Below are 16,181 nucleotides of genomic sequence, written 5' to 3'. Positions count from 1 at the left end.
GCTAGATTCCTAAAAAATCTCTATTGATCTATTTCCCAGGTTTTGTACAGAGCATAATGCAGAGAATACACTACACTCACACTCTTCAAAAGGGAACTTCTGGTAGCCTTTACCGCAGTAATGCGCCTGCGCAGCTGTTCCCCGCAAATAGCCCGCTTTCCCTCGTCCGGCTAGCAGAGGGCGCTGTGAGGTATTGGTCTAGTCGTCTCTCTCGGGCTGTGGAACCAAGTGTAAAAGGGCAAGCGTCAAAGTGGGCCGAGGGGCGTTCTATCCTCACCTGCCCTGGTCTCTATCACCCTTTGTCCTCCGGCCTCTCCCGGGCACTGGGCCTGCGGGCCTGGTTGCTAGGCGGAAGCTGAGGGCGGCGGCAGCGGCCGCGGCGGCTGCCGGGGCGTTTGAAAAGCGGGTACACAGGCGGCAAAAGGTCCTTAGGCTGCGGGCTTGCCTCTGGTTGCAAACTGGCCGGGTCGGGTGGCGGAGCGGCATTTTTGCCTTGAATCCGGGCAGGGTTAGGAGCTGGGCTGGCGGCCCGGGGTCGGGGAGCCGGGAGCGCTGCGGGCTGCGGCACCCGGCCGCAGAGCTGGGTCCGGGCGTCCGGGGCCAGGAGCGGGCGGTGGGAGCCGTGCTGGCAGCCCCACCGGGGGTCGCAGGCTACCCGAAACTCAGCTGGGGCCCCCTTCCGTCCAGCAGACCCCGCCTGCCAGCCGCAGACCGCAGCCATGGTCTCCAAGTCCGACCCACTGCTCATCGTTGTGTCCATCGTAGAAGGTAAGCGACCCAGGACTGACTTATGCAACTGCTGCTTCCTGATTTTAACGCAGTGATGCGGGACCGAGGCTTTGTGAGCCCTAAGAACCTTGTCATCTTTGCTTTCGTGGTCCCCAAAGACTTGTTCGAAGTTGTACGTGGTGAGGTCTGCTAGGCAATTGATTTAAAAATCTCTCAAGGGAGTATGAACGCTATTAAGGGTAGGTGATATTTAGTGTGACTAGCCGCAGCCCCAGAGACTGTAGGAAAACGATTCCCAGAAGCAGCAGCATGTCGATGACTTTTATATACGAGCTGAGAGTGTGCCTGGAAAGCACGTTCTGTTCAGCGACCTCCTGGTAACAGCATTTCCAAGAATTTTCCTTTGATTCAAATACATGTTTCCTGAGGTTTCAGAGTGTTATGGAGGGCATGCGCTTTGCAAGTCTCGATGGAGGACTTAAAGGTTGTCAAGAGGCCCTAGTGCTACTATGCGTGTCCTGGAGTTTGGTTTATTGACATTTGTTTATTGGAGAGTCATCGAGTGTCAGGCACAGTGTTGGGAATGTCAGAATAAAACAATCCTGGTTCTAAAAATTAAGGATGTAGGATGGACAATGTGTCAACAAACAATTCATCAGGGCAAGAAAGAGGGAATGACCATTTGTAGGGAAGTTGCAAAAGGGGTTCCCCAGAAGAGGTGACACTTATTCGGGTCCTAAGGGATGGTTAGGAATTTGACAGGTGAAAAAAGTAAAGTCAAAGGGACGCAGACAAAGAGAAAGACAAAGAGCACTTAAGGTATGGAAAAGCAAGGCGTGTTCTGTGGTTGCTTAAATTCATTGTGGTTGGAGAGCAGACTGCAGGAGAGTGGAGGGCGTAGGAGTTGACAGGTAAATTGAGGACAGATTATAAAGAACATGCGAGAAGAAGTCATGTTGAGTGGGCCAGAGGCATGACTGGCCTTCCCCCCACCCCTCCGTGGGAGGTATTCTGTGGTGGCTTGGCACTTTTTGCAGGGTGAGGGGGAAGTAAATATTGTAAACCGAATGTTTGAGTTTTGGAACAGTAGAATGGCAAGTGGTAGTGCTTTGGGACAGTTTCAACTGTTAGGTTGCTAATTGTTTAAAAGACCTAGTACTCCTGACTGGTGTAGCTCAGTGGATTGAGTGTGGGTTGCGAACCAAAGGGTCGCCAGTTCGATTCCTAGTGAGGGCACATGCCTGGGTTGTGGGCCAGGTCCCCAGTAGGGGGCATGCAAGAGGCAACCACATATTGATATTTCTCTCCCTCTCTCTCCCCTTCCCCTCTCTCTGAAAATAGATAAAATCTTTTTTTTAAAGGAAAAAATCTAAAAATAAAAAATTTGTTTTAAAAAAATAAGGACATAAGACTAAAATCCCATTATCATGTTGTTAACAAAAGCTTTTGGACTTATCCCATGCTATGAAGAAATGGAAATAGGAGGCGCTTTCTTTCCCTTCAAAGATGTAGGTGTTTGTTTACTTGGGAATATCAAATTAATGTGCAGGACACAGCATGTTGGAATATACTGTATTAAAAATATGTGATGTGGACTATAAACACAGGTTTTGGGGGTGGGTGGGGATGATGGCTGAAGTGCTTAAAATGGTAAGTAAGCTTTAGATAGGGGGATAGAAGGACATCATTCCAGGCGATTGGACAACCCAGGACAATTTGGGCACGAGACGTGGAGAGGTCAGCAGGATGAGCAGGGTAGAGGAAGGTGAATATTTAGGAATATTGTGGTAAGAAATAAGCTTGTATACCTAGAGTGACCAGGCCTTATAGGCTCTTTAAAGAAAATAGTTTAATGTGCAAAATACTAAGGGGGTGGCATATATTCCCATGTAGGATAAAGTTTTTTGCAAGTTTAGTTTGGTAGCAGTGTGAAGGGAGGAGAACCTGGAGTCACGGATGTCAGTTAGGTGTTGTCACAAACGTGTCTAAAATTCTTTTGGCCCTCCCTCCAAATGGTTCCTCCTCTTGTGTTTGCATTTCTCTTCATATTAACCACGCTGTCACCTCAAGTCAAGAACCTGGGGGTCATCCCCTTCCTCTCCATCCCCAACTTCCAAATTATCACCAGGTGTTATTGATTTTATTTTAAAAATGCTAGTAGACACTTCATATAAACTTAAATAAATGAGCTTCCATTGTGAATGCCCTGCTTTGGGACCCTCACTATCCATTTAGTCTATTGTAATAATCTTTTCAGTAATCTTGTTTCATAAATGTTTTCTTCCTTTCTAGAAACTGTACTGTTCACATTACTGTCTGGGGATACTCTTTCTGAAATGCAAATCTCATTTTCTTAAAATCCTTTGGTGCCCTAAAGGATAATGTCTGTACTTCTTAGAATAGCATGTCCTTTCTGGTAGATCGCTTGCATTTCTTCCAGCCTCATCTCCCTTCCCACCACCTAGTTGTGTGTTCCCAGTCCTTCAACTGTACAGTATTGAGCGGCTTGCAATTTCTTGGCTATACTTCTAGAAGTGCCCTTTATGCAAAAGAAAATGATTGGGTTTCTACCATGAGCAGGATATGGGACATGTACTGAATAGTAAGGATAAAAAAAGATGGGATTTCTGTTCTCAAGGTATTCCTCATTTATTGCACTACATTGTAGCCTCTGTCCTCAGGCTTATTGGAGGTTATACTTAATGATAGTCTGAAAATATAGGGGTTTTTTTGACATATGTGAAATTCATTTGGGGAACCTACCGATCTTTTAAAACTGCTGAAAATGAGGTCCAGAGAGAAACCTCTGTGACTGCTAATTGGGAGAACCAGGCCATGTGTAGCAAGATTCCTACTAGGAGATTTCCGTGAGAGCCTCAGGTAAAAACCACAGGTTTGCAGTCAACGTTTTTCTCATCAGTTTAATTCCTAAGTAAGCTTATACCAGGGTGAGTAGCAGCAAAGATGAATGTACTTCACAGTGATTAAAACTCCCCTCACCAAGATCCACCTCTCCAGACCTATAAACAGGTTGACTGTAATATTCTCACTACTTCTGCCTTAGTTCTTTAGCTTTCTGTTTTCAGTGTTTTGTCTCTTTCCATTAGACCTTCATTCTTTGAGGGCAAGTACTCTGTTTTACTTTTTTGTGCACCCCATCATCTGACATAATACCTGTCTCTGACTGTGCCTTCAGTAAACAGTGAAGGAATGGGTAGATAGAATGCTTTAATATTTCTTGCAAATATGAACATTGTCCTTGAGAATAGAATGAATGAACACATGTATTTATTTTTCTTTGGCTAATTTGCAAAATTTTAACTGTGTTAAAAAGAAAATTAATATGCAGGTAAATTTGTTTTTGCTAATATATTTCGTAACTCTCCAGATGACTTTGTTTGTATTACGTGGTAATATCTAAAGTTGGTGTAATCACAGTTTTAACTCCTTATTTCTAAATGTTACTGAAATCATTGTTGCTCAAGGTGTGAACTGAGGATAATAGCATTGACATTACCTATGATCTTGTTAGAAATGTAGGCTCTCGGGCCCACCCTAGAACTACTGAGCCAGTATCTACAGTTTTACAGGGTTTCAGGTGATTCATATACACATTAATGTTTGAGAAGCACTAATTTATAAGTTATAGCTTTCAATTTAATTCATTTTTTTAAAAAATCCTCACCCGAGGATAGTTTATTGATTTTAGAGAGCGAGGAAGTGGAATGGGAGGAGAGAGATAGACAGAAACAGTGATGTGAGAGAAACATTGATCAGTTGCCTCCTGTACATGCCCTAACCAGGGATTGAACCTGCAACCTTTTGGTGTACAGGATGATGTTACAATCCAGCTGCCCAGCTACGGCCGATTCATGGTTTTTATGAACACTGAATTTGAGTGGGTATGTATGTGAACATGTGTTAGGGAGGTAGCTTATGAACTATATGATAAGTCAGCCACTCTTAACATATATCAATTCTTTATATGCTAAATGACATTTGATTTTTGTATACTTCTGTTTAACCTATATAGTCTTTTTTTTTTCCAGGTCGCCACTTCCCCAAGCGTCCAAAGCATGTGCTTGTAGTAGAAGCAAAATTTGATGGAGAACAGTTGGCTACTGATCCTGTGGACCATACTGACCAGCCACAATTTGCCACTGAGTTAGCCTGGGAAATTGACAGAAAAGCACTCCATCAGCACAGGTAACTGTATAGTGTCAATTTGCTCTGTGCTTTTTCAGGCTGTTATAAATACATTCATATATCTCATTAGATTATAGTAATAAAAAGTCATTTAACAAATATTAATGTGCCCAGAAATTTTGAAAGGGCATGGTAACAACAATTCATTTAAAAATCAGATCAACTCTATATAGTAGGTATTTCCCGCATGTTACAGATGAGAAAACTGAAGCCAAAGAGGTGAAATAACTTGTCCTGAGTAGTTAGCTGGACAGTACAGAGGCCAGCTGGATAGTGGTGGAGCTTGAGCAGTCTAGCACCAGAGCCTAAGCTTTTTGCCACTACACCTACCTCTTTTTTGTGGGGGAGCTAATGTATGAGAGACTGGGTATCTGGAAGTGCTGTAATGATGTGTACCCAATATTAAATATGCTTTGGAATTCATTGTGATTTCTATTCATTTATTGTATATTTTATTTGGCTGCCAAGGATATATAGATATGTATTAGAGTAATTATATAAAAGATCTTTGAAATTAATTTTATACTTGATTTTAGACATTTAAACACTTTATTATAAAGCAGACTATGATTCATAGCCTTATTTACTTCATGAACTCTGATGACCAGAAGCACGCAAGAACATTGATACTTTTTATTTTTAAAAGGATCGAGAAGATATTTCCTTCTGGGAAACATATAATCACTTTAGTACTTGCTCTTTCTTACTACTAAATCAAATAAAAATGCAAAGTGAAAAATGAAAGCAAGGAGAAACTTATTTTCTTCTTTTGCTAGATTAGTCCATGGGTTTATTTGTAAGGATATTAAATTTTTAGAGACTATCACAATTTTGTATTTCCTCCCAGTGACTTCCGGAATGTCTGCCTAGACAGAGTTCTAATGTGAGATGTTCATGACCATATTGGTAGTTGTCTGTACAGTTGTGTCACTGCCCAGTGGCACCGCTCTGAGTGTACGGGCTAAGGAAATGACACAGAGCAGTGGAATATGTAAATGATGATTTTGTGCCTTGTGCAGGTTTCGCAGCCCACTAAGTAAAGGCGGTGACAAAATTTAATCAGCTTACTGCAAGAGCTGGTATAGGGGTTCCAGATGCAAAAGAACTCATGGCATACCAGTCACAGCCATGCCTATGGAGCATTGTCATGCATTACGTTACACTGCTAGTTTTAATTGTTTATGATTTTATGGTGTTTAATGCCTTAGTTATTTTGGGCTTTAGGTACAAAAAGAGCTGTAAGTATATGCGTATATTTGCAGTTTTATTTGTGTGACAGAATAAGAAAAACAATTAAAAACAAACCTAAGGAGTAATGGTTGTTTTTACTTTAAAAGAGTTCTATAAATTATACAAGCTTGAAAAACATTGACCTTGATGACGGCATCTTAGAGGAGAGACTAAAATTTTTGACATGTTTCGTATATAAGTAAATAAAATTAATAGTTCTTGCCAGTTGAAGGGTTTTTCAGAAAATACAGAATCTTGATAGTAGTAGGTAGCTTTTTCAAGGGTAATAGAAAGTAAGTTTAATATTAAGCAAAAGCTATTTTACTTTTCACATAAATCATGTTACAGGCTACAACGTACTCCTATCAAACTCCAGTGTTTTGCCTTGGATCCTGTAACTGCAGCCAAGGAAACTATAGGTTACATTCTTCTAGACTTAAGAACTGCTCAAGAAACAAAGCAGGTACTGTACTTTCGATGTTTTTTACTGATTATGTTAAACAGTTTGTTTCTCAATATATAGCAGTCAGACTGATGGAAAGGGTGCGGAATACTAGACCTGATGCACTATGGCAGTTCTTGTGTTTTAGTTTGTGCATTTGATTTAGAACACCCTGACCTTCTAATCATGTCATTGACCTACAACCTGCCTTTCTCAAAGAAACTTCTCTATCATCTCAAACCTACGGTCAGGTTGCTGTTAATCTTGAGCTTAGCATCTGCAACTCCTCAGCTTTGCTTTAAAGGTGGTGTTCTTCCACTGTCCCTTACTTCAGTGAGTGGTCTCCACTCTCCTTCCAGTTTTGCAAGCTAGAAATATAGAAGTCTTTCTTGATACCTCCCTTTTTCTGCCTCTGTAGCCATTTTTTCCAGTTAGGTTTTTCCCTCCTGATCCATCTACTACTCTGCATTTTCCCTGCCACCATTGTTTTTTACCTTGGCTGTCATATTAGCCTTCTACTTGGTTTCCCTGCTCCTTGCTTCTTGCCTTCCATACGTAACAGAGTAAGTGAGCTTATGGAAACACACCTAACTCTATGTAAACAGCAGCCCCCCAACATGCCCCCACTGAGGAGGGGAGCAAGCTTGCAAGGGAGCAAGCTCTGGGTCCTGATTTCAGTGTTAGGGCTTTTTGTTATTGAAAATGTTTCTTGTGCCTTTTTTATTATCATTTAACCTCTTTGTACATTATTGACTTTTAGACATGTTTACATTTAGTTTTTCTTTGTCTTTGTTTTCTCACAGTTTTTAAAAGGAGTACAAATTCATTTTTTTATTTTAAACTTCTCTAGATTTGAATCATAAGTTAGGATTCTGTGAAGAAAAATTTATCTGTTACTAACATTTTTGCTGCTGATAACAATGATATTTGCAAATAAGCCAGTCAGCCTGGCCCAAATTTGGAATCGTTCAAAAGAAACTGAAATTTTAAAATGCTTTAAAAGAGGACTTGTTTATCCCCAGTCCTTGGGTACTCATCACCAGCCTGCCCCTAGGTCCGGAAAAAGGACCTGGGGCCATGCTTGTGTCCCTGATGTTTCCCTCACCCAGCTTCTCTGCTGCAGCTTCTAGTGTCTGGAAGATGCCTTTGCAGTTGCTTTGGTTACAAAGAAGGTAAATCCTCTTGGGAGGAGGATATCCGAGAGGACATCATGCCTCTGAATGCACTTGGCATTTCTTTTTTCCTTGTCTCGTGCTTTAGGGCAGTTTGTCATTGTATTTGTGATTAAAGTTAAGGAGAAATGTTTTAAAATTCCATTAGTTTAGGAAAACCAATTGTTCTGTTTGCCAGCAAAAATATATGAAGTTGGCCAGTAAAGTATTTGAAGTTAAAAGTAATTTGAATTTCTTTAAATAAATGTAAACATAGAAGAATTCAGATTTGCTTGTGACTTATGTCACAAAAAGATAGTTTGCAAGTAGATAAAAATATTTTTTTCAGGCTTGTACTTAAAATTAGAAAATATCTGTCACAAGACATAAAATAACAAATGAATTTTGTCTTAAGAAGTACAACATAAAAGTATCACAACAAGTTATGAAGTTTTAACCTTAAAACATAAACTTGGCTGTGAATTTTTTAAATCTATGGCCTAGTTTATCTTATTTTACTTATCAGACAGAGCTTATCAAACCAAAACAGCTGCTTTTGGTTTTGAACAGTCCAAGCACTGGACTGTGCCTTTGTAGAACAGTGGTCAGAGTAAGGGTGCTGCTCCCAGGTGTTGAAATGGTGCCCTGCCCACCAGTGGTTCCTGCACCGACGGCACCCATGGTCCTGGGCCATGAGACTGTGAAGGCTGGTTTGGGGGCTGGAATTTCTGATGCTACTCTGGGGGGAATATCTGGGTAATTTAGGGTACTTCATTCTGTGAGAAAGATTTTATAGATTAATATCAGTCAAACACTTAGTTCAGAACCCAGAGCTCAACCATTAGACCTTTACTTTAGTATTTTCTTACGGTTTTTATTAATATTAAACTTTTCTTTTCCTTATTTGATATAAGTAGAACAAAGCAGAAATATGCCAGGCAGAATAGGTATAACAGAAAAAGTGAAAAATTAGGGGTCGGGAAATGGAGAATTGGTAGTCTTTTTTTGTTTAAAGAATGAAGGGAGATTGGGGACATGAGCGTAAAGATGGAAAGAAATAAATTGTTTTCTTTAATATATTATCTGTTGAAGCATGGGAATAGCTGCAAGAAAGATACTCTAAACTTACACTTCAGGAGGAAATTCAGTAAGCTTCCTAAGCAGGATTAATTTCTTTTGAGGAAAATGTGGAAAAATTGTTGTAAGAGGAGAAAGTACTGAGAAATTACAGGAGATATATTTAGAACCTTATAGAACATCTCCCTCTACTATTTCCTGTTTACTATGAAGGTATTTTGTTGTTATTCTCTAGGCACCAAAATGGTACCAGTTGCTGAGTAATAAGTATACCAAGTTCAAGTCTGAGATACAGATAAGCATTGCTTTGGAAACAGATTCAAAGGCACCAGCGGACAGTTTTAAAGCAAAGGGAGCTCCTCCTCGAGATGGAAAAGGTTTGTGCATCATCTCCAAGGACATTCTTGGGGAAGTTGCATCTGTGGATCAGAACCTTAGGATGGGTGGTGGGGCATTACAGGAAGGTGTATATAAGTGCAGGAGTGTAAACTGATTTTGCTCTAGTGTATCAGACAAATGTTGTGACATTGTTATACTTGTTGCTCAGCTCTTGTTTACAAAGCTTAGGAAATTAGGAAAGATTTTCTTTTCTTATTTGATACATAGTAGAACAAAGCAGAATTTTGTGGTGTTTTTAAAAATTGCTACTTGGGAAATTTTCTTTCTAGGATGAGTACAGGAATGCCAGTAAATGGTTATGCTCTTCTCTATTAACTGTAGTTTAACAAAATCTTCGTTTATGTTTCTTTCCTTTTTAATAAATAAATTTTATCTTTCAGAGCAGTTTTAGGTCCCCAGAAAAACTGGAAAGTTTAGACTGTTTTCACATAACCCTGTCCTCACACAGATATACCTCCCGCATTGTCAACAATCCTTACCAGAGTGGTCCATTTGCTATAACTGATGGACTTCCATGAACACATTGTTATCACCTAAAGGTCATAGTTCCTGTTAGGGTTCATTCTTTGTGTTGTGCATTCCACAGGTTTTCACAAATGTGCAATGACATATCCATGACTATCATATCCTACAGTATAGTTTCACTGCCCTAAAAATCCTGTGTGCTCTGCTCATGCCTCCCTCCCTGTATAGTTTATTGTCTCCATAGATTTTCCCTTTCTAGAATGTCACATTGTTAATTATACTATATGTAGCCTTTTCAGATTGTCTTCTTTTACACAGTAATACTCACTTAAGGTTCTTCCATATCTTTCCATGCCTTGATAGCTCACTTCTTTTTAGCATTGAATAATATTACATTGTCTGGATGTATCACAGTTTATCCACTCAGAACATCTTGGTTGCTTTCAAGTTTTAACAATTAGGAATAAAGCTGTTATAAATATCCCTGTGCAGGTTTTTGTGTGGACATAACTTTTTATTTCATTTGGGTAAATACCAAGGAGTGTGATTACTGGATGGTTAGAGTATGTTTAGTTTTATGAGAAATTGCCAACCAAACTATTTTCCCAAGAGGATATGCCATTTTGCACTCCCGCCAGCAATGAATGAAAGAGTTCCTATTGCTATATATCCATGTCAGCATTTGGTACCGTCAGTGTTTTGGATATTGGCCGTTGTAATAGATGAGTAGTATCTTGTGCTAATAGCAATTCTGTAATGATATATGGCATTAACATCTTTTCATATGATTACTTGCCCTCTGTATATCTTTCTTGGTGGAGTGTCTGTTCAGGTCTTTTGCCCATTTTAATTGCTTGTTTTGTTATTGTTGAATTTTAAGAGGTTTTTACAATATATTTTGGATAACAGTCCTTTGTCATATGACTTGTCTTCTTCCCAGTATGACTTGTCTTCTCTTTACATTGTCTTCAGTAGAGAAGTTTTTAAAATTTTAATGAAGCCCAGCTCATCAATTCTTTTGTGGCTCATGCCTTTGATATTGTTTCTGAAAAGTCATCCCCATCACCAAAGTCATCTATGTCTATGTTTTTCCTATGTTTTATTTGAAGTCTTGAAGGTTTTTGTATTACACTTAGGTCTATGATCCATTTTAAGTTCATTTTTGTGAAGGCAATGAGGTTTGAGTCTAGATCCTTTTCTTTTTTTACCTGTGGATGTCCATTTGTTCCAGCACCATTTGTTGAAAAACTCTATCTTTGCCTTTTCTCCTTGGTCAAAGATCATTTGACTATCACAGTTTTGATTACCATAGCTTTATAGTACACCTTGAATTTGAGTATGTATCAGTCCAACTTTTGTTGTTCTCTTTCAGTATTAAGTTTGCTATTCTGGGTCTTTTGCTTCTCATATAAACTTAAGATCAGTTTATCAATGTCCACAAATAACTCACTGGGATTCTTACTGATCTTGCATTGACCCTATAGATCACTCTGGGAAGAACTGACATATTGACAATATTGAGTTGTCCTATTTATGAGCCTGGAATATCTCTCCATTTAGTTCTTTGTTGATTTTGTTCATCAGAGTTTTGTGGTTTTCCTTATATAAATCTTGTACATATTTTGTTAGATTTATTCCTAAATATTTGTTTTGGGTGCTGATGTAAATAGTGTTTTTTTTTCCTTAGTTTCAAATTCTACTTGTTCATTACTGATATATACAAAAGCATTTGGCTTTTATATGTTAATCTTGTATCCTGCAGCTTTATAATCACTTACTTTTGGCTCCAGGAGTTCTTTGTTGAGTCTTTCCATAGATGGGTATGTTGTATATAGTCATATCATCTGCACATGAAGACAGTTTTATGCCTTCCTTTCCAGTCTGTATGTCTTTTAGTTCCTTTGCATGTGTTAGTGCATTAGCGAGGATTTCCTGTGTGATATTGAAATTCAGTGGATGGAGGGATTGAGCAAAAAGGAAAAGGACTCATGGACATGGACAAGTGTGGTAATTGCTGAGGGGAGGGGGACATAAGGGGACTAAATGGTAATGGAAAAAATACAATAAAGATTGGGGGAATATACAATAAAGATTTTTTAAAAAGAAAGAAAAGCAGTAGTGAAAGGGGACTTCCTTCCTATTTCCGGATCTTAGTGGGAAAACTTCTCATCACTAAGTATGCTGTTAGCTGTAGATTTTTTGTAGATGTTCTTTGTCAGGTTGAGAAAGTCACTGTTTCTAGTTTGCTGGGAGTGTTTTATCATGAATGAATCTTGGATTTTGTCTCATACTTCTGCCTCTTTTGGTATGAGCATGTGGTTTTTCTTTAACCTGTTAACGCAGATTACATTAATAGGTTTGTGAAATCCCATGTGGTGGTGGTAGTGTATATTTCCTTTTTATACATCATTGTATTCAGTTGGCTAATATTTTGTTGAGGATTTTTACATTTATGTTTATGAGAGTATTAATCTGTTTTGTTTTTTTAGTAATGCCTTTGTCAGGTTTTGATATTATAGTAATGCTGGCCTCATAGAACAAGTTAGGAACTATTCCCTCTGCTTACATTTTTTGAAAAAGATTGTAGACGGTTGGTATATAGTTGACCCTTAAAGTGGTGAGTGGGGGACAGAAATGCTGAACCCCCAGCTGTTGAAAATCCATGTTTAACTTAAGTTGGTCCTCAGCATACTCAGAATCACAACTGTGTATCCAAAATATGGTTAATCCTTGAACAACAGTGATTTAAATCTGTATATAAGTGGTCCTACATAGTTCAAACCTGTGTTGTTCAAGGGTCCACTATAATTTCTTTCTTGAATGTTTGATATGATTCACCAATGAAACATCTGGGTCTGGTGCTTTCTGGTTTGTAAAATTACTGATTCAATTTAATTAAATGACTCAGCCTATTCAGATTGTCTGTTTATTCTTGTGTGAATTTTGGCAGATTGTATCTTACAGAGGAATTGGTGCATTTCACCTAGGTTATCAAGTTTGTGGGCATAGAGTTACTCATAGTATTTTTTGGTTATCCTTTTAATGCCCATGGGATCTGTGGTGTTGTTATCTCTTTCATTTCTGATATTAGTAATTCGTGTCTTCTCTCTTTTGCTCTAAAGCTGGCTAGAAGCTTATTGATTTTATTGATCTTTTCAGTGAACCAGCTTTTGGTTTGATTTTTCTCCATTGATTTCCTATTTTCAGGTTCATTGATTTCTGCTCTAGTTTTTATTATTTCTCTTTTTTGCTTACTTTGAATTTAATTTGTTCTTCTCTGTTTTCCTAAGATGAAAGCTTGGATGATGATGATTGTTTTTTAGCCTTTTAGTATACTTTGTAATATTTTTGTTGAAAGGTGGAAATGATACACTGCATAAAAGGAAAATAGCCCTTTAGTGATGTAGTGGTAATGTTTGGGGGGAGGGGAGACATTCTGTAGTCCCGTAATTAAGTCTCTTTGGGTGATCCTGTGTCCCTGTACTGTTTGTGTGTGTCTGATATTAGACTTAGGTTGTACACCTTTGGCAGGACTGTCACAGAAGTGGTGCTATATTTCTCTCATTGCCATCTTGTCAGGTGACACAGAATTTTGATTTGTTCCATTATTGATGATGGCCACTTTGATTACTTGATTAAGGTGTTGTGTGTCTGTGTTCTCAATTGTAAACTTGCTATTTTTCCTTTGTAATTAGTAAAGGTTTTATGGGTCAGAATTATAAAATTATAAAAATATTTCTTCTTCATTAAACCTTCTGTTTGTTTATATTGTACAAGTGTAGACTTACAGTTTTCTCATTTTATTTAGTGGGTTACAATTTTTACGTATCATATTTGTCCCAGATTTGCACAGTGGGAGCTTCTGTAAGCTTCTTCTGTTTCCTTTTGACTGTCTCCATAATTTTTTTAGTTTTTTCTTGTTTTCTGGCACAAGAAGACGGCCCAGGCTCATCTTATATGTTTCCTGTCTCAGCCCGGGATTCAACCATTTCTTCAAAGAGCACTGTTTCCTTTGAGTAAAGAATGCTATTTAGAAGTCAAGATTCAGGCTCTAGGAGTGCCAGTTGCTATTGGGATGTTGCTGCACTCAGGCCCTTTCAGTGGAAAAAGTTAGAGAATTTGTGCATGTACACACAGAGGAAGTATTACAACTGTACATGCAAACAACTGTAAACCTACTTTTGCTCCACACTACATATACACATGAGTATGTACCTTTGTATCTCTCTTATTTTTCTTTATTATCTCTACATTTATTGAGTAGCATACATTCACCTAGACACCTTCAATCCATCCAATCCTACACAACAAGATTTATCCTAGTTCTTCTCACCTTCCATACTTGTATCTCCCTTTCCTGACAGTGAGAGACCTGTCACAGTTATTTTGATTTCTAAGCTCCCTTGACCTTAAAATTAAATGGCTACCTTTATTCAAGTGCTTAATTGTCAGATACTAAATTAAACAACTTTTCGTTGTTTAATTTTATCTTCTCAACAACACAAAAAACTTTGCAGATAAAATGAGACTGAAGGAGATCGTAGTTTTCCTGTATAATTAGTGAATGGCAGAACTGGGGTTGGAAACTTGGTCTGTGTGACTCTAGTGTCTGTGTTCTGAACCATTATGCAGTTTTTAGTCATGGCTTTAGTGAGCTCATTGCTTTAGGATTAACTCCTGAAGGAGTCAGGAATGATTGCTTGTTGATAGAATATGCATGCATAAAATTTTGATAAGCCCTGAGTTAATACCCTTCAAAAGGTTATACACTAGTCTGTACCTACCAGCATGGAGAGTGTTCACTTTACTTCATTCTTCCTGGTACTGAATATTATCTATTATTTCAGTTGTGTGTGGTTTTGTTTTTTTTTCTTGATCAATTTGAAAAACCCTGTCCCTCTCCATTCTCTTCATATCGAAGCCTATTTGATTATATCAGTTCTCTTCTCAAAATTGTTTTATGGTGTTCTCCTATTCTTAGAAAACTATCCGTTTGTTGTAACATGGCATTGAAGAAGACTCTGGTATGGCCTATGCCTATCCCTCCAGGCTTAGCTCTTCTAGGTCAGTCCCCCCTCTCTGATTCGGCACATCAGTCTGCACGTGCTTTTTCTGCTGCTGAGTCTTTGAACATATTGTTTCTTCTGCCCAGAACACTTTTTACTCCCTCATTGTCTATTCAGTCACTTTTCTATTTTTAGCCAAATTTTGCTTATTTTTCAGTTCCCAGTTTATATTCACTTCCTTTAGAAAACCTGTGATGCCTTTTCTCTGTGGTTAATTAAATTGAAGTTTTAAAAATGTTAGCTTATTTCAAAATATGACTTCATGTACACATAGAAAATGGTGGTTATATATAAAAATCACTGGAAACCTCACTGAGATAGTAAATGTGTCCATGAAAACTGCAAACAAAAAAGTTTAACCAGCTTTCAAAATCTTTTAATGGCAAACTATAACATAGTTTATTTATTTTCTCCATAAAGTCCCTGCCAGCCTATCTGGACTTGACCCCAGGGACATTGTGGCGGTGCTGAATGAGGAAGGAGGCTACCATCAGATCGGACCGGCGGAGTGTTGCACTGACTTCTTCACTCTCTCAGTGACCATCGCGTTTGCCACCCAGCTGGAGCAGGTGAGACTTTCCCTCAGCCTAATGATTCATAAAGAACTTGAAAATTGAACTTTATTTTTTTAAGTCTGCTTTCAGGTTTTAAAAAGATTTGTGAATTGACTTTCTTGTTTTACTTTTTAAAAATGAGGTAGAAAACTATTTTCTTTCATCAGAAAGCATTTTTGCTTTAGGAAAAGAACAAATTGTGATGATCTTGGTAGTAAGAATAAATCCAGCCTCTCAGGATTTAGAAGAAAGACTATCCATAAACATTGTTTCCCATTGTACTGTGTGGCAGTGAGTGTAAGGACTGGTATGAAAGGATTTTTTCAAAGCGTTGAATAACTTCGTGTTGCAGAAATGTGCAGTGTTGGCAGCGCTTTGTCTCAGTCATAGCTTAATAGCTGTTGGGTCTGGTATTTACAAGCTAGCCAGTGAGCCTGCTACTGTTTCTTGCATGGGGACACAGAGGGTCACAGTGGGTTTGCATCACAGCGGAAGAACACAGAGCATGGGGAACACACCACATTTATTGTAAGCAGTCCCGGTCTTTGTTCCAAAGACATGTTACCTTAGCTCAAAGTTACCAGCTACATAGACAGCCCTAGGAAATGGCCTGGGTGAGAGTGGTCAGGGCCTCGCAGTCCTGGCACCGTCAGCAAAACTGTGCAGGGATGAGTGGGGCGCGTGGCAGATTGCCTCTTCCCCAAGATGGCTCATCAGCACAAAATTAGCTGTTGTTCCACCCATTGCCCTTCTGAGGATCAAGCCCAGTTTTTTTTTTTTAATTATGTTGTTCTGTAGCAACATAATTAAAATAAATTAATATTTTCAAAAATAGAGAATATAACTTATGACTAAAATTTTT

The 16,181-nt window shown here is 38.7% G+C and overlaps 1 protein-coding gene across 2 annotated transcripts in view; it reads left to right on the top strand.

Moving 5' to 3' along the window:
• The first annotated feature begins 235 nt into the window (after positions 1–235).
• The window catches only part of CEP120 (centrosomal protein 120), a 74,993-nt gene continuing 59,047 nt past the window's right edge, over positions 236–16,181 (top strand). The window contains exons 1-6 of one of the 2 annotated variants that reach the window (XM_028509269.2): positions 236–424; positions 691–768; positions 4,779–4,935; positions 6,514–6,628; positions 9,071–9,212; positions 15,186–15,334. In XM_028509269.2, the coding sequence (XP_028365070.1) occupies positions 720–768; positions 4,779–4,935; positions 6,514–6,628; positions 9,071–9,212; positions 15,186–15,334 (612 nt within the window). In that variant the 5' untranslated portion in view covers positions 236–424; positions 691–719. Of the gene's footprint in view, positions 425–687; positions 769–4,778; positions 4,936–6,513; positions 6,629–9,070; positions 9,213–15,185; positions 15,335–16,181 lie in introns of both variants that reach the window. The other variant, XM_028509278.2, reaches the window with a different exon arrangement.

The sequence above is a fragment of the Phyllostomus discolor genome, chromosome 3 (genome assembly GCF_004126475.2).
Source record: "Phyllostomus discolor isolate MPI-MPIP mPhyDis1 chromosome 3, mPhyDis1.pri.v3, whole genome shotgun sequence".
In the NCBI taxonomy this organism is placed as follows: domain Eukaryota; kingdom Metazoa; phylum Chordata; class Mammalia; order Chiroptera; family Phyllostomidae; genus Phyllostomus; species Phyllostomus discolor.
This window is presented reverse-complemented; position numbering and strand designations above follow the sequence as displayed.